Source organism: Oncorhynchus kisutch, linkage group LG22 (assembly GCF_002021735.2).
Source record: "Oncorhynchus kisutch isolate 150728-3 linkage group LG22, Okis_V2, whole genome shotgun sequence".
NCBI lineage: Eukaryota > Metazoa > Chordata > Actinopteri > Salmoniformes > Salmonidae > Oncorhynchus > Oncorhynchus kisutch.
Window position 1 is genome coordinate 45698045 of NC_034195.2, and position 22939 is coordinate 45720983.

The 22939-nt window shown below is 41.2% G+C and overlaps 1 protein-coding gene across 1 annotated transcript in view; it reads right to left on the bottom strand.

The window, feature by feature from the left end:
• Nucleotides 1–22939, bottom strand: part of tmtc3 (transmembrane O-mannosyltransferase targeting cadherins 3) — a 111457-nt gene that overhangs the window by 21459 nt on the left and 67059 nt on the right. Inside the window, exons 8-12 of the mRNA XM_020455612.2 lie at nucleotides 15375–15523; nucleotides 13372–13492; nucleotides 13141–13252; nucleotides 10472–10575; nucleotides 7526–7695 (exon numbers count right to left, since the gene is read on the bottom strand). Of these exons, the coding sequence (XP_020311201.1) occupies nucleotides 7526–7695; nucleotides 10472–10575; nucleotides 13141–13252; nucleotides 13372–13492; nucleotides 15375–15523 (656 nt within the window). The remainder of the gene's footprint in view (nucleotides 1–7525; nucleotides 7696–10471; nucleotides 10576–13140; nucleotides 13253–13371; nucleotides 13493–15374; nucleotides 15524–22939) is intronic.

The window sequence follows — 22939 nt, forward strand, 5'->3', positions numbered from 1 at the left end:
TTGAATACCACTCTCAAATCAAATTTCAAATCAAATTTATTTATATAGCCCTTCGTACATCAGCTGATATCTCAAAGTGCTGTACAGAAACCCAGCCTAAAACCCCAAACAGCAAGCAATGCAGGTGGAGAAGCACGGTGGCTAGGAAAAACTCCCTAGAAAGGCCAATACCTAGGAAGAAACCTAGAGAGGAACCAGGCTATGTGGGGTGGCCAGTCCTCTTCTGGCTGTGCCGGGTGGAGATTATAACAGAACATGGTCAAGATGTTCAATGTTCATAAATGACCAGCATGGTCGAATAATAATAAGGCAGAACAGTTGAAACTAGAGCAGCAGCACAGTCAGGTGGAAGTTGAAACTGGAGCAGCAGCATGGCCAGGTAGACTGGGGACAGCAAGGAGTCATCATCACTCTCCAATGTTATTAGTATGCTTGTAATTGTTAAGTGCTTTCAGGATAAAAAATAAACAGCTACGCACAGGAAAAAATCCTAGTGGACAATCTGGTTCAGTCTGCTTTCCACCAGACGTGTGTTATTTCATAGTTGAGATCTTCACTATTATTCTACAATGTAGAAAAAAAGTAAAAAATAAAGAAAAATCCTGGAATGAGTAGGTGTCCAAACTTTTGACTGGTACTGTATGTATATAGTAACCAAAAAAGTGTTAAACAAATCAAAATATATTTTAGATTCTTCAAAGTAAGCCACCCTTTGCCTTGATAACATTTTTGCACACTCTTGGCATTCTCTCAACCAGCTTCAAATGGAATGCTTTTCCAATAGTCTTGAAGGAGTTCCCAAATATGCTGGTCACTTCTTATCCTTCCCTCTGCGGTCCAACTCATCACAAACCATCTCAATTGGGTTGAGGTGGGGTGATTGTGCAGGACATCTGATGCAGCACGCCATCACTCTCCTTCTTGGTCAAATAGCCCTTACACAGCCTGAAAGTGTGTTGGATCATTGTCCTGTTAAAAAACAAATAATTGCACAAACCAGATAGGATGGCATATCGCCATGCTGGTTAAATGTGCATTGAAATCTAAATAAATCACAGACAGAGTCACCAGCAAAGCACCCCCAAAACATCACACCTCCATGCTTTGCGGTGGGAACCACATGTGGAGATCATCCGTTCACATACTCTGCGTCTCACAAAGACTCGGCGGTTGGATCCAAAAATCTCAGATTTGGACTCATCAGACCAAAGGACAGGTTTCCACCGGTCTAATGTCCATTACTTGTGTTTCTTGGCCCAAGCATGTCTCTTCTTATTGGTGTCCTTTAGTAGTGGTTTCTTTGCAGCAATTCCACAGTTGAAGTCGGATGTTTACATACACTTAGGTTGGAGTCATTAAACTAGTTTTTAAACCACTCCACACATTTCTTATTAATAAACTATAGTTTGGGCAAGTCAGTTAGGACATCTACTTTTTGCATGACAAGTAATTTTTCCAACTATTGTTTACAGACAGATTATTTCACTTATAATTCATTGTATCACAATTCCAGTGGGTCAGAAGTTTACATACACTAAGTTGACTGTGCCTTTAAACAGCTTGGAAAATTACAGGAAAGGATGTCATCGCTTTAGAAGCTTCTGATTGGCTAATTGACATAATTTGAGTCAATTGGAGGTGTACCTGTGGATGTATTTCAAGGCCTACCTTCAAAATCAGTGCCTATTTGCTTGACATCATGGGAAAATCAAAAGAAATCAGCCAAGAACTCAGAAAATAAATTGTAGACCTCCGCAAGTCTGGTTTATCATTGGGAGCAATTTCCAAATGCCTGAAGGTACCGCGTTCATCTGTACAAACAATAGCACGCAAGTATAAACACCATGGGACCATGCAGCCATCAAACCGCTCAGGAAGGAGACGCTTTAGGTCTCCTAGAGATGAATGTACTTTGGTGCGAAAAGTGCAAATCAATCCCAGAACAACAGCAAGCAAAGGACCTTGTGAAGATGGAGGAAACAGGTCCAAAAGTATCTATATCCACAATAAACAAGTCCTATATCGACATAACCTGAATGGCCGCTCAGCAAGGAAGAAGCCACTGCTCCAAAACCACCATAAGAAAGCCAGACTACGGTTTGCAACTGCACATGGGGACAAAGGTCGTACTTTTTGGAGAAATGTCCTCTGGTCTGATGAAACAAAAACAGAACTGTTTGGCCATAATGACCATCGTTATGTTTGGAGGAAAAAGGGGGACGCTTGCAAGCCGAAGAACACCAACCCAACCGTGAAGTAAGGGGGTGACAGCATCATGTTGTGGGGGTGCTTTGCTGCAGGAGGAACTGGTGCACTTCAAAGTAGATGGCATCATGAGGGAGGAAAATTACGTGGATAAATTTAAGCAACATCTCAAGACATCAGTCAGGAAGTTGAAGCTTGGTTGCAAATGGGTCTTCCAAATGGACAATGACCCCAAGCATACCTCCAAAGTTGTGGCAAAATGGCTAACCTCTTGGTGCTAGGGGGCAGTATTTTCATTTTTGAAGAAAAAAAAAGTTCCCGTTTTAAATGGGATATTTTGTCAGGAAAAGATGCTAGAATATGCATATACTTGAAAGCTTTGGATAGAAAACACTAACGTTTCCAAAACTGTAAAGATATTGTCTGTGAGTATAACAGAACATATGTTGCAGGCGAAAGCCTGAGAAAAATCCAATCTGGAAGTGCCCCATGTTTTGAAAGCGCTGCATTCCATTGACTCCCTATTCAGCTGTGAATGTACCATCAACGAGCTTACGCTTTCTACGTATTCCCCAAGGTGTCTACAGCATTGTGACGTAGTTTTACGCATTTCTGTTGAAGAATAGCTGTAGGCGGCCACATTGCGTAAGTGGTCACATGGTGGCTCCGAGAGAGATTCTTGCGTAAAATATAGGTAGCCATTACTCCAATCGGTCCTAGTGAAAAACGAATTGTCCCGACGGATATATTATCGAATAGATATTAGAAAAACACCTTGAGGATGGATTCTAAACAACGTTTGCCATGTTTCTGTCGATATTATAGAGCTAATTTTGAATATTTTTCAGCATTGTGGTGACCGCAATTTCCGGGCGATTTCTCAGCCAAACGTGAAGAACAAATGGAGCTATTTCGCCTACAAAAATAATATTTTTGGAAAAAATGAACATCCGAAGTTGATCAAAGGTAAACTATTTAATTTGATTGCTTTTCTGATTTCCGTGACAAGGTTGCCTGCTGCTAGCAAGGCATAATGCTATGCTAGGCTATGATAAACTTACACAAATGCTTGTCTAGCATTGGCTGTAAAGCATACTCATCTCATATGTATATACTGTACTCGATACCATCTAATGTATCTTGCCTATGGCGCTCTGTACCATCACTCATTCATATATCTTTATGTACATATTCTTTATCCCCTTACACTTGTGTGTATAAGACAGTAGTTTTGGAATTGTTAGTTAGATTACTTGTTGGTTATTACTGCATTGTCGGAACTAGAAGCACAAGCATTTCACTACCCTCGCATTAACATCTGCTAACCATGTGTATGTGACAAATAAAATTTGATGTGATATTTTGAAAATCTGAGATGACAGGGTGATTAACAAAAGGCTAAGCTGTGTTCCAATATATTTCACTTGTGATTTTCATAAATAGGAAGATTTTCTAGGAAGATTTATGTCCATTGCGTTATGCTAATTAGTGTCAGATGATGACAACGGTCCCGTTCACGGGATGTGGTGTCACTACAGGTTAAGAACAACAAAGTCAAGGAATTGGAGTGGCCAACACATCCCTGACCTCAATCCTATAGAATATCTGTGGGCAGAACTGAAAAAGCGTGTGCGAGCAAGGAGGCCTACAAACCTGACTCAGTTACACCAGCTCTGTCAGGAGGAATGGGCCAAAATTCACCCAGCTTATTGTGGGAAGCTTGTGGAAGGCTACCCGAAACGTTTGACCCACGTTAAACAATTTTAAAGGCAATGCTACCAAATACTAATTGAGTGTATGTAAACGTCTGACCCACTGGGAATGTGATGAAAGAAATAAAAGCTAAAATAAATAATTCTCTATTATTTTTCTGACATTTCACATTGTTAAAATAAAGTGGTGATCCTGAATGACCTAAGACAGGGAATTTTTACTAGGATTAAATATCAGGAATTGCAGAAAACTGAGTTGAAATGTATTTGGCTAAGGTGTATTTTAGCTTCCGACTTCAATTTTTTTTATAAATGTATGCATGTATGTATGTATGTATGTATGTATGTGTGTGTGTGTGTGTGTGTGTGTGTGTGAGTGTATGTATATCTACTGCTCAAAAAAATAAAGGGAACACTAAAATAACACATCCTAGATCTGAATGAATGAAAAATTCTTATTGAATACTTTTTTCTTTACATAGTTGAATGTGCTGACAACAAAATCACACAAAAATGATCAATGGAAATCAAATTTATCAACCCTTGGATGGAGGTCTGGATTTGGAGTCACACTCAAAATTAAAGTGGAAAACCACACTACAGGCTGATCCAACTTTGATGTAATGTCCTTAAAACAAGTCAAAATGAGGCTCAGTAGTGTGTGTGGCCTCCACGTGCCTGTATGACCTCCCTACAATGCCTGGGCATGCTCCTGATGAGGTGGTGGATGGTCTCCTGAGGGATCTCCTCCCAGACCTGGACTAAAGCATCCGGCAACTCCTGGACAGTCTGTGGTGCAACGTGGCGTTGGTGGATGGAGCGAGACATGATGTCCCAGATGTGCTCAATTGGATTCAGGTTTGGGGAACAGGCGGGCCAGTCCATAGCATCAATGCCTTCCTCTTGCAGGAACTGCTGACACACTCCAGCCACATGAGGTCTAGCATTGTCTTGCATTAGGAGAAACCCAGGGCCAACCGCACCAGCATATGGTCTCACAAGGGGTCTGAGGATCTCATATCGGTACCTAATGGCAATCAGGCTACCTCTGGCGAGCACATGGAGGGCTGTGCGGACCCCCAAAGAAATGCCACCCCACACCATGACTGACCCACCGCCAAACCGGTCATGCTGGAGGATGTTGCAGGCAGCAGAACGTTCTCCACGGCGACTCCAGACTCTGTCACATGTGCTCAGTGTGAACCTGCTTTCATCTGTGAAGAGCACAGGGCGCCAGTGGCGAATTTGCCAATCTTGGTGTTCTCTGGAAAATGCCAAACGTCCTGCATGGTGTTGGGCTGTAAGCACAACCCCCACCTGTGGACGTCGGGCCCTCATACCACCCTCATGGAGTCTGTTTCTGACCGTTTGAGCAGACACATGCACATTTGTGGCCTGCTGGAGGTAATTTTGCAGGGCTCTGGCAGTGCTCCTCCTGCTCCTCCTTGCACAAAGGCGGAGGTAGCGGTCCTGCTGCTGGGTTGTTTCCCTCCTACAGCCTCCTCCACGTCTCCTGATGTACTGGCCTGTCTCCTGGTAGCGCCTCCATGCTCTGGACACTATGCTGACAGACACAGCAAACCTTCTTGCCACAGCTCGCATTGATGTGCCATCCTGGATGAGCCACTTGTGTGGGTCGTAGACTCCGGCTCATGCTACCACTAGAGTGAAAGCACCGCCAGCATTCAAAAGTGACCAAAACATCAGCCAGGAAGCATAGGAACTGAGAAGTGGTCTGTGGTCATCACTTGCAGAACCACTCCTTTATTGGGGGCGTCTTGCTAATTGCCTATAATTTCCACCTGTTGTCTATTCCATTTGCACAACAGCATGTGAAATGTATTGTCAATCAGTGTTGCTTCCTAAGTGGACAGTTTGATTTCACAGAAGTGTGATTGACTTGGAGTTACATTGTGTTGTTAAGTGTTCCCTTTATTTTAATTGAGCAGTGTATATACACACACACATATATTATATGTATATACACACACACACACATATACACATATATATATATATATATATATATATATACACTACCATTCAGAAGTTTGGGGTCACTTAGAAATGTCCTTGTATTTGAAAGAAAATCTAATTTTTGGTCCATTAAAACAACATAAAATTGATCAGATATACAGTGTTGACAATTTTTTAAATTTGATTTATTTAATTTAACCTTTATTTAACCAGGAAGGGCTCATTGAGATTTGAGATCCAAAAGTGATCCAAAAGTGTCCTAGCCAAGATAGGCAGCACCAAGTCATTACAAAAATTACAGACAAACAACATGAAAAACTACAAGTAATCTAGTAAAAACCATAGAATTCACAAGAGTATAACAAAATCAAAAACAGCCAATTAAAAACATTGACAGGTCAGGGAATCAGTCTCAAGATCATTCATCCGTGATTTAAAAATACCAATCGGGACAAGTTCTTCCAGTTTAAAACTATTTTGTAAGGCGTACCAAGACGATGGCGCAGAGTACATAAAAGCCCTTTTACCAAATTAATTTTGGACATTTGGAACAGTTAGCAGGATAAAGTCCAGCAAACGAATAGAGAACCCACCACATTTCTGACCAATAAAAATGCCCAAATTGTTGCTGGAAACAGCTGATTTTTACAGAATATCTATATGGGCGTACAGAGGCCCATTATCAGCAACCATCACTCCTGTGTTCCAATGGCACGTTGTGTTAGCTAATCGAAGTCCATTTTAAAAGGCTAACTGATCATTACAAAACACTTTTGCAATTATGTTAGCTGCTGAAAAATGTTTTTCTGATTAAAGAAGCAGTAAAACTGGACTTTAGACTAGTTGAGTATCTGGAGCATCAGCATTTGTGGGTTTGATTACAAGCTCAAAATGGCCAGAAACAAAGCGCTTTCTTAGTCTATCCTTGTTCAGAGAAATGAAGTCTATTCAATACTAGAAATTGCCAAGAAACTGAAGATCTCGTACAACGCTGTGTACTACTCCCTTCACAGAACAGCGCAAACTGGCTCTAATAAGAATGGAAAGAGTGGGAGGCCCCGGTGCACAACTGAGCAAGAGGATAAGTACATTAGAGTGTCTAGTTTGAGTCGCCTCTTCACTGTTGATGTTGAGACTGGTGTTTTGCGGGTACTATTTAATGAACATGCCAGTCGAGGACTTGTGAGGCGTTTGTTTCTCAAACTAGATACTAATATACTTGTCCTCTTGCTCAGTTGTGCACCGGGGAATCCCACTCTTTATATTCTGGTTAGAGCCAGTGCTGATAATGGGCCTCTGTACGCCCATGTAGATATTCCATAAAAAATAAAAATCAGCCATTTCCAGCTACAACAGTCATTTACAACATTAATGTCTACACTGTATTTCGTTTTTTTTTCAAAAACAAGGACATTTTAAGTGACCCCAAACTTTTGAACGGTAGTGTATATAATTTTTTACAAATCAATACTTGCAGTAAAATAGCAATATAATATCTTACAAAAATATTATTGCGATACGCAACCATTGATTTCACCCCCCCCCATCACTAAAGGGCTTTACCTACTGATATATAATGTTAGATAAGGGGCCTTGCCAGCTGATATATGGCTCTAGTAAAGGGCCCTTACCTGCTGATATAGGCTTGTTTGAAGTCGGGCCTCATGCTGATGGCCTGTCTGTAGAGCTGGTCAGCCTCCTCCAGCCGTGAGTCGTTGGTACGGATCAGGTTGGCCAGGTTAATGTACACGTTCAGGTGGTTGGGCGCCACACGGGTGGCGTACTTCTTCCCTGGAATGATCTGGAAGGGCATAATCAGTGATTATGCCCCTCAGCGATTGATTCATGTTTTAATTTGTTTATTTAACCTTTATTTAAATAGTCAAGTCAGTTAAGAACAAATTCTTATTTACAATGGCGGCCTACCCCGGCCAAACCTAGACCATGCTGGACCATGCTGACCATGCAATTTTTTCAGTTTTTGATTTGTTAAAAAAGTTTGAAATATCAAAATAAATGTCGTTCCACTTCATGATTGTGTCCCACTTGTTGTTGATTCTTCACAAAAAAAAATACAGTTTTATATCTTTATGTTTGAAGCCTGAAATGTGGCAAAAGGTTGCAAAGTTCAAGGGGGCCGAATACTTTCGCAAGGCACTGTGTGTGTGTGTGTGTGTGTGTGTGTGTGTGTGTGTGTGTATGTGTGTGTGTGTGTATATATATATATATATATACACACACACAATTAAGACATATACACAATGTCTTAATTACATCAAAATGTGGGGCAGAACTGATGTCTTAATTACATCAAAATGTGGGGCAGAACTGATACAGTAATGTCTTAATTACATCAAAATGTGGGGCAGAACTGATACAGTATATATATATATATACATACACACACTATCACTTTTCACGAGCCTAACCAATGTTTCGGTATGTCCTTATTTTCTCAAGGAAAAGCTAGGCAGAGAGAGACATTTTTTAAAAACCAACAGAAAATAAAACTTAATGAGAAAACAAGTCCCACCATCTTGGAGGGCAAATAATGATTGAGCATATTTAGAATACCAATATAATTCTAATAGAACTTCAAAGTCACTGGAAACCCCTGATGTGGGCAGTCTGCTCTGTCATGGCCAACATGGTATCCCACATTACAGTGGGATTGTCACGGAAACAAATTCTGTCATACATCTATACCCTCCCATTCAGACAAGACAGTTCTACATTCCTACACTAGCCACACACATAGCTAGAGGTAGAAGATATATATTTTTTGTTTTCTTCTATTGAAGAAAACCATTATCGAATCAGAGTTTACACAGTTTCTCAAATAAATACTGAGACCATGACAGACTGAGGCTAACAAAAGGTACGCTTTTTAATCAGTGTACATTTCCTCCATCAACAGGATCACAGAGGCTTATCAAACACGTACTAAAGCACCATATCGTTAGTTTCATTCCATGGGGTTGTCGGTCGTTGGATTCCCAGACATAAGCGGAAATCTGGATATAAATAGTTAACTTATTTGGAAACCCAATAAATAAGAGCTATGATCAACATTAGTGTACTGTATCTAAGTGATTATCATTGGGCCCCACGCGGATATCCTGTTCAGGATCATCAGCATGGGGCCATGGATACATGATAGCCATAGCCGCCTGCGTGCTTTAGCTGAAAAACCTCTTCAAAAGATACAACAAGGCCTCGCCTGTACTGTTTTGTGACGCTAACATTAAAGAAATCAGCCCCGCTGCTGATTCCCAAAATTGCAATTTGTTTTCAAAGCTGACCCATCGCAAGGGTAGTACAGATCAAATAAGTTTCCATAAATACTTTTTTGTTTTACAAGTAGATTGGATCACCAAACTCGTTTCATGTTCATTTTTCATGAATGATAGAATAGTGGGAACTGGGCAGTTACAGAGAGACAGTAAAGAGGCACAGACAGAATGGCAGAGACAGGGCTTGAAGTCTGGAGTTGGCAGCGCTACCGGTAGGCCAGCCTGAGGCACTGCCATTTCCTTATTTTACTTAATTCCTGAGATAAACAACTTCTAGGGATTGGGGTAGGAAATCAGGTCAGCCTCCCATTGATCTCTAAGAACATAAACTAATCATAACAGAGGTGACAGAGCAGTATGTTTTAGCATTATTTTTTATTTACTTTTGTTTAACTGTGCAAGTCAGTTAAGAACAAATTCTTATTTTCAATAATGGCCTAGGAATAGTGGGTTAACTGCCTTGTTCAGGGTCAGAACGACAGATTTTTTACCTTGACAGCTCGGGGATTCGATCTTGCAACCTTTTGGTTACTAGTCCAACGCTCTAACCACTAGGCTACCCTAAGAATTTGTTGACTTGACTATTTAAATAAAGGTTAAATAAAATAAAGGTGAGCATGGCCTAAGACTATTAAACTGACTAAAACAATTATCAAGTCCTTAAGAGACCTTTAACTGATGATCAACTATCTGCAAAGTGAAGAAGTGCCCCTTTAGTTGACGTCACGCCTGAGATGGAGGTTTGGGTAGGAAGTCAGATTGGCCTTCTAATGAACATAATCATAAACTCATTAACATACCAGAGGTAAATTACTTGCCATGCTTAACATTAGACAGCTAAACATGATTTAATGACTAAAAAGCAATCAATTCATGCCAAAGGTCGGCTTTTCAAAAGGCAGGGGTCCTCAGGTGCTCCTTTAAGATTATCTTGGTGCTCAATGATCTATCAAGCTTTGACAGGACGACATTGTAAATTAGAATTTGTTCATAACTGACTTGTCTGGATAAATAAAAGGGTTAAATAAATCATATAAATACAAAAGGGTGAACGCAGCTGACAACACAGAAAACACAACACATAGAGGGATTTGGTTTAAAATCCTGGCCCTGGCACAATGAACAACACTGTTCCTCCCACTCGCTGCTGTTACCTCGCAGCTACCGATTCCTCTCGTCGTCATGTCCTTCAAAGGATGATGAAGGTGAAACAGTGGGAATAACAAACATGACTGATGTTTTCCCTCTTAAATACACCTGGGTGTGTGTGGCCTTGTCACATACCTGTGGCATGAGGGATTTGGCAACCAGGTAGGCGTCCTCAGCCTCCTTGGACTTATTCAGGTTCTTGTAGGTCCTTCCCACATTCATATGGGCTCCAATGTCATCTGCAGGGACATGCCACAGGAGAAGGCACATGGGTTAGCAAAGACAATTTCGGAGGGATATCAAGCCTGTGTGGGGATTAGGGATTAGGAGCATATGCAAAGGCAGTCAGGTGGTGGCTTGGCTGGACACTGGCAGTACATCTGATCTGATGGAGTTTAGCGGAACATTGTGTGTGTGCCAATTGGCACCCTACATTCAATATAGTGCACTACTTGTGGAATGCATCCATTCAATAGGACCACATAATACAGCTCCACTGTGGCGGCGGGTGGCTGTGGGGTTTAGGGTTTAACGAGCGGTGCAGCTTGTATGAGGCATTGACATGATTAAGATTGCCAACGCTACAGGGATGTCACAGGATATTTCATTAGGTTCAAATTGGCATTTAGATGAAGTATTTGCAAACTATACAGCCCTGTGAAAAAGTATTTGCCCCCTTTCTAATGTTCTCTCTACTTTAGCATATTTTTGATAATGAATGTTATCAGATCTTCAATAAGCACCCAATGTTAGATAAAGGAAACCTGAGTGAACAAATAACACAATCATATATTTATTTAACCTATTTCATAAACAAAGTTATGCAACACCCAATGCTCGTGTGAAAAAGTAACTGCCCCCTTACACTCAATAACTGGTTGTGCCACTTTTAGCTGCAATGACTGCAACCAAGCAGTCCATGCTTGAAACCCCACAAATGTAGCTGAGTTAAATCAGTTCTGCATGCAAGAGTTGGTCAGAATTCTTCCACAGCGATAAGAGACTGTTCAACAACTACAGGAAGCATTTGGTTGCAGTCATTGCAGCTAAAGGTGGTAAAACCAGTTATTGAGTGCAAAAGGGTCATTCCTTTTTCACACAGGGAAATTCGGTGTTGCATAACTTTAATTAAGCAAAATAAGTATACTTTTTTGTTGTTATTTGTAAACTCGGGTTCACTCATCTAATATTAGGTTTTGGTTGAAGATCTGATAACATTCAGAATCAAAACTAGAGAAAATCTGAAAGGGAAGAAGTGCCCCTTTAGTTGACGTCACGTCTGAGATGGAGGTTTGGGTAGGAAGTCAGATTGGCCTTCTAATGAACAAATACTTTTTCACGGCACTGTACAAGAGAAGTGTATATAGAAAGTGTGAAAAATCATGTTTCATTCTATAGAACCTAATAACGTAATTGTGTAGGCGTGGAACCTTGGAGTGGATGGTGACAGGTCTCAAGTTCAAATGACTTTTGTGTTCCTTGTAAAAAACTAAAAAACAACAGCTTCCTTGTAAGAAACCCAAAACAATTGCCTTTTGGGAAACAGCAGGCTGAAGTGAAGTGTTCAACTTGACTACCTGGCATGATGACTCCTTGTTGTCCGCAGTCCACCTGGTCGTGCTGCTGCTCCAGTTTCAACTGTTCTGCCTGCGGCTATGGAACCCTGACCTGTTCACTGTGATTACTATTATTTGACCATGCTGGTCATTTATGAACATTTGAACATCTTGGCCATGTTCTGTTATAAACTCTACCTTGCACAGCCAGAAGAGGACTGGCCACCCCTCATAGCCTGGTTCCTCTCTAGGTTTCTTCCTAGGTTTTGACCTTTCTAGGGAGTTTTTCCTAGCCACCGTGCTTCTACACCTGCATTTCTTGCTGTTTGGGGTATTAGGGTGGGTTTCTGTACAGCACTTTGATATATCAGCTGATGTAAGAAGGGCTATATAAATACATTTGATTTGATCATCATGGTTATGACAAGCAGACTGATGCTGAAAGATTAGAAAAAGCAGGAAATTCTGATCGGGTTAATGTGCTTACAGAGATAATCTATGGAAACTATTGAGTGATGAAACTTCGCAAATATTTATATCTCAACCAAGTTTCCTGCTCAATGACACGACCAGTATGTACATGACATGTTGGTAGAGAGGGCTTACCTGGTAGTTTACATAGGGCAACACAATGAGTAAAAATAGATTAACCTACCAGTATATTATTATTTTTCCTCTGCCTGCACTGTCACAGAAGTGAAGTTCTATGAGGACAGCCAAGTCATAACGTCTTAGTTCTACAAAAGTTAACCATGTCACACGCTAACTTGTATGGCAGTCAGCCCTGTCACCCTGTAGGGGAGAGTGGGGTAATTTGAGCCAAAGGGTTTTTGTTGTGTAGTTAGATTAACAGCTCTCTCCACAAACTGATGGGAGGATTCATGAACACCTCTCCTCAGCCAGCAATAACATCTTACTGAACAATTCTTGGATCTGTCCCAAATTCGATAGTGCACAACTTTTGACCATAGTCCTTTGAACTATATGGGGGAAAGGGGTGCTATTTGGAACAAATCCCTCATTTCCAAAGCAACATCTTAAAGAAATGCAACTCCTTTTTTTTCTTCTCCAACATAAAAATATACTATCTGTAGCTGTATAAGCGATTAGCAAGGCTTTGCATGATTCAATTGAAATATGACTGTTCTAGAGGAGCTCAGATAAGTTCATTTTCACACAAGTACATCACAATACAAGTACTTTACATTACAATGCACGCTCACCAGAAAATAATGGGAGATGTCTTACCTGGTTGGACCCGGGTGGCCTGAAGGAAATATCTCAACGCTTTTTCGTAATTGTTTTGATTTTCCAGAGCATGACCAACATTATTCCATAGCTTGGCATTGTTCTTGTTGACCTGAGGGGAGACAAGGCAATCAATCGAAGAAAAAAAACGGAGGAAAAACGAACGAGGAGAACAATCTTGGTGAGTTTATTGTAAGTTAGGCCAAGAATGAGGAGATGTGGACGACATACTTTTAGGGCTGAGGTAAACAGTGTATATTCAGATTCCCAATCCCAGTTTCTGTTGAAGGTCTTGACTGCGTGTGTGGCGAGGAGGACTCCAATCATCAGCCAGGAGATCTTCCTCAAGTGTCTGGTCAATTGAGGGAGAAAGAAAATAGAAAAATGGTGATTCTGTTAAAATACTGTTATAGACAATAGAAAGCACAACAATTACCCCACTCAAATTGATAAATGGTGTCTATTGATTCAATTTGTTTTTGAATTGTGGCTACAGACACTGAGGGCTGGTTTCCTGGACACAGATTAAGCATTGTCATGGATGATTGAAAGTGTGTATTTTTATTGTATTATTTAACCTTTATTTAAGGCTAGTTGAGAATAAGTTCTCATTTACGACTGCGACCTGGCCAAGATAAAGCAAAGCAGTTCGACACATACAACAACAGAGTTACACATGGAATAAACAAACATACAGTCAATAATACAGTAGAAAAAGTCTATATACAGTGTGTGCAAATGAGGTAAGATAAGGGAGGTAAGGCAATAAATAGGCCATGGTGGGGAAGTAATTACAATTTAGCAATTAAAACACTGGATTGGTAGATGTGCAGAAGATGAATGTGCAAGCAGATACTGGGGTGCAAAGGAGCAAGATAAATAAATAGAGTATGGGGATGAGGTAGTTGGATGGGCTATTTGCAGATGGGCTATGTACAGGTGCAGTGATCTGTGAGCTGCTCTGACAGCTGGTGCTTTAAGCTAGGGAGACATGCGTGTCTCCAGCTTTAGTGATTTTTGCAGTTCGTTCCAGTCATTGGCAGCAGAGAACTGGAAGGAAAGGCGGCCAAAGAGGAATTGGCTTTGGGGGTGACCAGTGAGATATACCTGCTGGAGTGCGTGGTATGGGTGGGTGCTGCTATGGTGACCAGTAAGCTGACATAAGGCAGGTCTTTACCAAGCAAAGACTTGTAGATAACCTGGAGATAACCTGGGGTTTGGCGACGAGTATGAAGCGAGGGCCAGCCAACGAGAGAGTACAGTTCGCAGTAGTGGGTAGTGTATGGGGCTTTGGTGACAAAACAGATGGCACTGTGATAGACTGCATCCAATTTGTTGAGTAGAGTGTTGGAGGCTATTTTGTAAATTACATCGCCGAAGTCGAGGATCGGTAGGATGGTCAGTTCTACGAGGGTATGTTTGGCAGCATGAGTGAAGGCTGCTTTGTTGCGAAATAGGAAGCCAATTCTAGATGTAATGTTGGATTGGAGATGCTTAATGTGAGTCTGGAAAAATAGTTTACAGTCCAACCAGACACCTAGGTATTTGTAGTTGTCCACATATTCTGTCAGAACCGTCCAGAATAGTGATGCTGGACAGGTGGGCAGCGATCAGTTGAAGAGCATGCATTTAGTTTGTCTTGCATTTAAGAGCAGTTGGAGGCCACGGAAGGAGAGTTGTATGGCATTGAAGCTCGTCTGGAGAATAGTTAACACAGTGTCCAAAGAAGGGCCAGAAGTATAGAGAATGGTGTTGTCTGCATAGAGGTGGATCAGAGAATCACCAGCAGCAAGAGAGACATCATTGATGTATACAGAGAAGAGAGTCGGCCCAAGAATTGAACCCTCTGGCACCCCATAGTCTGCCAGAGGGTAGTTGGTGAACCAGGCGAGGCAATCATTTGAGAAACCAAGGCTGTTTAGTCTGCCGATAAGAATGTGGTGATTGACAGTCGAATGCCTTGGCCAGTTTGATGAAAAGTTCTTAGTCCAACACTAGGTTTATTATCTGTGTCCGTAAACCATCCTTGAGAGTGGTCCATTTTTAAAGCACTTATTTTATGCTTGGGAGACATTTATTACCCCATTACACTCCATGCGAGTAAGTGTTGGAAGGGAACTACTATCTCCAAATGGTACCAGATTTGTTTGTGCAGTCTTGCCAACTCCTTTGGTCATTGTTGGAAAGACCACACAAACAGATCTGGGAAGCAGGCTAACTACTGTAATACTCACCTCTTATGGGAAACAATCCTGAAGCCATGTGCCACGAGGACACAGAATCCCATACTGGGCACATAGAGCACCCTCTCTGCCACCACAAAGCCCACAGGGAAGAAGAGGTTGGAGGCTGGGATGAAGGGGAGAACAATCAAAGACAGGGCCTGGAGAAGAAGGAAGAGGAGGAATACAACCTTGAATGAGCCTACTTAAATACACTTATTGTTGTATTTTAAGATGTTCTTCTTATGAGTGCACTGGCACAGAGCAATGGGTTAACATAGATTTCAGCTGTTTGAAACTCAGTATATACACAGCACAGAGTAAACACACCATATCAGTTTAAGACTTTCCCTTACATGTTAGCATATCTACATGATAAATATGGCAAGATAGTTATGTGACCAATTCAGGCTGATGGGAGGACACCAGGATAAACATGTTAGGAGTTACTTATCACTTCACACACTATATCAGTAGAGGACTCTAAATGAAAGATTAAGCAAGGTAGAACTTTCCCAGCATGCATGTGACTCAATTCCTTCTCTCTTATCTGTTGCAATTACAGAGTCATTTTTGGAGGAAACTCAGTTTTAAAGCTTTTTACTGGTTGTGAACTAGGGAGGCAAACGAAGGTATAGAAAATAACTTGGCAGGGAATGCAACGCACGTTATGTTACTTTATTGCCTTACAAAAAATAAATAAATGCTAATCCAGATTTAACAGAAGCACAGCAGTAGCATAGTAGGTAGGATTTACTATTGAGGCCTGGTCTAAGCCTCGAGGAAACAGAGGAGTAGGTGTGAAGTATAGAATTCAATGACTGTCGTGTTGAGTTCAGCAGTTTAAACAGATTGTGTGACTGTGAAATCCAGCAGTGTGCTGTGGTAAATTCTTAGTTCACGAGTGTTGTCAAACATAACGTCTGTAAGCTGTTTACCTGCTTGCAATATGATTTTAAGTGGCCCCCATTTGACACCTCAAAAACTAACCTGTCAGATTATTCAAGAAGTACAAAAGGCCAAATGCTGTTCACAATGAAGCAATTGCTTCAGTGGACTCAGAACTTGTCATGGAGCTTTGAATTATGAGTTTGTAGAGGATTACGCCTATATTAGGATAAAACTGTAAAATAACAAATGTTCTATTGTGGTACAGTTTCAGACACAACCCAATAAGGCTGAGCCAAAATCACGCCCTTCATTTACCGATGAAGGTCAATTGCACAACTTTATAACCAGTTATTATGCTGCTACATGCACTTCTGTACGATTTTATACACATTTAGTTTTTCTATCATTCTGATGTAAGCCTATTGCAGTGGTTGGTGATTTTCTTGGCACACCAAAACTTTTTTTGTAAAAAAAAACTAACCATTTTAATTCTATGTAATTCAAGGTATGAAATTGTTATTTTCAAAAACAAATCTCTTTTTAGACATAGTTCTGGTCAATTTGGAGTGTACAAATGATTAGAATTATGTTCCGGCCCACTGACCATGAGCTCCAACAAAAATCATCCCGCGGCTGAATCTAGTTGCCAACCTCTGGCCAATTGGAACTAATAAAAAGTATTAAGTTGACAAGTAATTCACAACATATTCATCAAGTTCCCCATGCTCCAGTCCGGCAGGCGGTACCCGGTGCATCAAGGCTCAAGCAAAAATACTTCTAAACAGCTTCTATCCCCTGGCCATAAGACTGTTAAATGGCTAACAACCACTGCTCTCCCGTTCCCACAGACTATCCACACTGACTCTGTCCCCATCCACAGGGTCTCTACCCACACCGATACAACCTACTCTGCAGCTAAAATGATTATTGATTAGTATTAATCCATTAAACTGCTGCTCATTAATTATTGATTGCTATTAACATTAGTATTTATCCTGCTACTGGTCAAAATATGTATATACACTGCTCAAAAAAATAAAGGGAACACTAAAATAACACATCCTAGATCTGAATGAATGAAATATTCTTATTAAATACTTTTTTCTTTACATAGTTGAATGTGCTGACAACAAAATCACACAAAAATGATCAATGGAAATCAAATTTATCAACCCATGGAGGTCTGGATTTGGAGTCACACAAAATTAAAGTGGAAAACCACACTACAGGCTGATCCAACTTTGATGTAATGTCCTTAAAACAAGTCAAAATGAGGCTCAGTAGTGTGTGTGGCCTCCACGTGCCTGTATGACCTCCCTACAACGTCTGGGCATGCTCCTGATGAGGTGGCGGATGGTCTCCTGAGGGATCTCCTCAGGAGTGTGCTAGCCATGATTGGCTGAGATAATGGATGGGCTGGACGAGTTTGGATTGGTCTGCCATGTAGCATGCTTCCATTTATAACGTGAGCTGTTCAGTATGTGTTCAAAATCCTTTCTACCGCACCATTTTTGAAAGATATAACAGCCATCGAGAACCACAAACGTTTTGCTACTTCTCTCAACAACGATTCCCTGAATTTAGCAGCAGCTGATATCAACAGATCAGTTGGAAAATGTGATGGGCCAGTTTCTGCACACGTAACGGTCAGTATGAACCGGAGTGACTTGACATAACGGTGGCCAAACAAGATGTAGCTCCAACAAAACTGAGTTCAATGGTTCCAGTCTGCCGTGAAGCGTTCATCCATGTATACGGTTACGAGTCTAGCTACATGTTCAGATATAACTTTCTAATTTAGTCAGAAAGTCATTTTATTGCAAGTTAAAGTGTACTGTTAGTTAGCTGCAAATTTTAGCTTGCTGGCTCTCTGGCTAACGTTACGTGAATGACCACTGTACTAATATTATTTGAATCAGAAATCCATTTGCATTGCTCCTTATAGCCTAATGTTAGCAAGCTAACATTGAACCTCATTTGTTAGCTTTAGCTACTTGCAGATTCATACTACAGCTATGACAATGTTTGTATTGGTAGTAGTATGAGTTGGGATTATGCCGGTTCATTGTTTAGCTAGCAAGCTACATGTCTAAACAAAAGACTTCAATTCGGCCATATTATTACATAACCCATCTAATTTAATTAAGATGTTTCTGTGTACATGTCTAGACAATAGTGACCCATCCACTTAGCTAGATGTGGCTGGGGATGGTTATAGCATTTCCTTCACATGGCCCATCAATTTAGACAAGTGTGTCTGATAAGCATCATCTAATAATGATACAATATTTATACAATTTGTTTATCTGGACACTTTCTGTTTTTGATATTGGTACTATGCAAGTAACCACTTCACTGTACTGTTTACACCTTCTGTATCCTGTGCATGTGACAAACTTAGATTTTATTTGACAAAGCGTTTGTTTACCACATGGACTCACGTGAATCCTTAAAGAGATGGGTGGTGCTAAGGCTTAAGAGGGTGTGAACGATGTTGAATGGGTGTAGACAAAGAGCTATGTGTTACAAAACATTCAAGGGCCATTTTCTCAAAAGCAGTGTATGATAACATTTTCTAGCTCTTAGTCTCTACTTTTGTCCAATATAAAAAACACCAAATTGTGATACTTAAGACCGAATCGAGGCAGTCTGTCACATATACAAAAGACACCCCTTCAAATGAGTGGATTCGGCTATTTCAGCCACACCGGTTGCAGACGTATATAAAATCGAGCACACAGACATGGAATCTCCATAGACAAACATCGGCAGTAGAATGGCTTTACAGAAGAGCTTAAATTACTTTCAATGTGGCACCGTCATAGGATGTCACCTTTCCAGGTCAGTTTGTCAAATTTCTGCCCTGCTAGAGCTGCCCCGGTAAACTGTAAGTGCTGTTATTGTAAGTAGATACATCTAGGAGCAACAACGGCTCAGCCGTAAAGTGGTAGGCCACACAAGCTCACAGAACGGGGCCGCCGAAGCCTGAATGCTGAAGCCTGTAAAAAAGTCTGTCCTTTGTTATAACACTCACTACAGAGTCCCAATCTGCCTCCAGAAGCAACGTTAGAAAATAACTTTGTTGGAAGCTTCAATGGGTTTCATGGCGGAGCAGCCTAAGATCACTGTACGCAAAATGCCAAGCATCTGCTGGAGTGGAGTAAAAAACTCACCAACATTGGACTCTGGAGCAGTGGAAACGCGTTCTCTAGAGTGATGAATCACAATTCACCATCTGTCAGTCTGATGGCCTAATCTGAGTTTGACGGATGCCAGGAGAACGCTACCTGCCCAAATGTATAGTGCTAACTGTAAAGTTTAGTGAGGAGGAATAATGGTCTGGGGCTGTTTTTTATAGTTTGGGTTAAGCTCCTTAGTTCCAGTGACGGTACATCTTAACACTACAGCATATAGTGACACTGTAGACGATACTAATACCAATGATTTTGGAATGAGATGTTCGACGAGCATCTCATATTCGGGGAGATCCAAGGGCCAGTCAACCTGGATGAAAGGGTTTGAAACAGCTACATTACAAAATATGCATTAATTTAATGTTAATGGTTAACGCAGCATGACTTAGGGCTACACTCCTCATCCTCCAGGGGTGGAAATATAACATCATGTTGCTGTCATCACAGCAGGTGGCTACAAAGTCCAAATAGATGCCAGGTCCTATAAAAAAGGTATTCAAGACCTGAAGTAGACCTATAAATAATAACAACTGCCACATTTGTTTTCTTTAGTTTTTTGTTAATGTGACTCATTTTCTTCTCTAACCATTTCACTCCATCATGTTATGTTTCCCTCCTTTTGGAATTTGTATTGGTGAACAACAAGCTTGGTAATTCCACCACTTCTTTGCTCATTGCAAAACAAGCTTGGAAATTCCACCAACCTGGAACATTAGTTAAATAACTCTAGTAAGTGTCCAAATTGAGAAGTCTGTAGTAGCCTAGAATCTACAACACCCCTGGGAACATTGGTGACCCATCATTCAGGGCCCCACCTGTTTTGAGACCCACCTGTTTTGCATGTAATTCTGGCATTATTTGGCATCACATGTCAGTTTAGCAAATGTAAAAAACAAATCAAATAATAATAAAGCCTAGCTCAGTGGTGGAGGGACAGTCAGCGAAAGCACAGAGCTTAGGTGTTGTTAATCTTCTCTGGTTGCGCCATGATTGGCTCAGGGTTCTGTCACTCATTGGAACACTCAGTCACTGCAGAATCTACGGGAGAGCAAGGCAGTTCAAGCCCCCCTAGGGTGCTACCATAGATTTACAGTAAGTGTCCATCCAAGAAGGCTCAAGGTCAATGGCCACAGATAAAACGACGGGAAATCACGTTCTCTCTCCCGTAGCTTTGATTGGACTGATGACCACTATATATCTCCCGTAGCTTTGATGTAAACATCATATTTTCTAAATCTTAGCTAGCAAACTAGATAAGCAGTCATCATGAATGACGTCGACAATCTACTCCCAAAGCTGACTCTCTTCCCTCTGTTCTCATCTTCCTAGATCTATCTGCTGCCGTCGACTCTGTGAACCATCAGATCCTCCCCACCCTTTCAGGGCTGGGTCTCAGGCTCTGCACACTCTAGAATTGCATCCTACCTTGCAGGCCGCTCTTACCAGGTGATGTGGAGAGGATCTGTGTATGCACCACGTACTCGCACTACTGGTGTCCCTCAGGGCTCAGTTCTTGGCACTCTCCACATTTCTCTATACGCAAAGTCACTTGGCTCCGCCATATCCTCACATGGTCTCCTATCATTACTATGCGGACAACACGCTACTAATTTTCTATCCCCTCCCCCCTTCTGACACCCGGGTGGCGACATGCATCTCTGCGTGCCTGGCAGATATCTCAGCTTGGATGTCGGTCCACCACCTCAAGCTCAACCTAGACAAAAAGGAGCTGTTCTTCCTCCAAAGAACCTTGGTGTGACCCTGGACAACACCCTGTCATTCTCTGCAAATATCAAAGCAGTGACTCGCTTCTGCAGGTTCATGCTCTACAACAACCATGGAGTACGACCCTACCTCACACAGGATGCGGTGCAGGCACTTGTCTCCCGTCTGGACTACTGCAACTCGTTGTTGGCTGGGCTCCCCGCTTGTGTCACCAAGCCTCTAACTAATCCAGAACCCTACACCCTGACCTAGGCATGCTGTTCTGCCACCTCTGGTCTCTTGGCCCTCCCACCTCAACAGCAAGGCAGTTCCTGCTAAGCCCAGTCCAAGCTCTTCTCTGTCCTGGCACCCCAATGGTGGAACCAGCTTCCTCCTGGACAGCAGAGTCCCAGCCCATCTTCTGAAAGCACCTGAAACTCTACCTCTTCAAAGAGTATCTTAAATAATACCCCTACTCACCTCAACACTCTCAAAAAATAAATACACAAATGACTTTGCTGATAGCTACTTTATCGAGTAAAAGTGTACTTACTATGCCTGTGATATGGTTGTCCCACCTAGCCATCTTAAGATGAATGCACTAACTGAAAGTCACTCTGAATAAGAGCGTCTGCTAAATGACTAAAATGTAAATGAGAGAAAACTCAAACGTTCATCGACCACTGGACATAAACAATACACGACAAGTCGGAAAATCTCAAATTAAAAAATGAGTGGTTTGGAAGGAAGCAGTGGCTAACTGCGAGAGTCGCAAAGAAATCACTATTTTGCTTCCCCTGCCTGTTATTCAGTGGAGAGGGTGTGTGGTCCAAGTCTGGGTTTAAGGATTTAAAACATCTGTCTGAAAAAGTCTCAAAACATGAGAATTGTGCATCACATGTTGACAATGCTGTTTAACACGGATAAATGGGGAAATCAAACATTGTGGCTCAGCTACACACCGCATATAACGAGCCATCGACTTTTATAACTAACAAGCGGAGGAGAATAGGTATGTGCATGACAAAATTATAGCATGTATTAAATTGTGTGGTTGAACGAATAGGCTTATAGGTTATGTCTGTTTCTTAATCAAAATTATGGCTTTTATCCGTTTCATCGTTCCCTTATGCCATAGTTTGTACATCTCCTTTGTTATATTGCTTATATACTGTAGATATATCTTATTCATAATTTTAGGCAATGTTCCAATTATGTATTTCATTATTTTGCTCACTTTGTGTATTAATTAGCTCATGTGCTTTTCACCGCCAGGAGGAGATACTATTATAAACGTTGGGTCTGTAACCATGTTTGCCAGTGACAGTCTATTCCCATTCAAATATTTTTGTTAAAACAAAACTTTCAGGAATAGACCCATGTAATTCCAGTTCATAATGCGAGGGTTGTTTAGTTTGTGCAATGTGCTATCTGTGTCAGTATATTGTGGATCCTCGTGATTGTATTTTCCATCCTTTATAGACCACATAATAGAACACTTCAAAATGGTAGGCTAACCACTGACTCTCACCCCCTCGCTCTGTCTCTCAACTTAAAGACTAAAGTTTAAGGCCTCAACATCTTTCTGAATTTATCTGAACTAAGATTTATTTAAATGTCTTTTGCTGTCCATTTCGTAAGTGCCGAACGAATAGGCCTACTTCGTCAGAGATCGTTGGCTTGCACTAGCTTATAACTAGAGCTAAGTTTTAATGACATATGAATAAAAATATTATGAATTTACTGAACATAAATGTAATAAAGTTGGTGTATGGTTCAAAAGTCAAA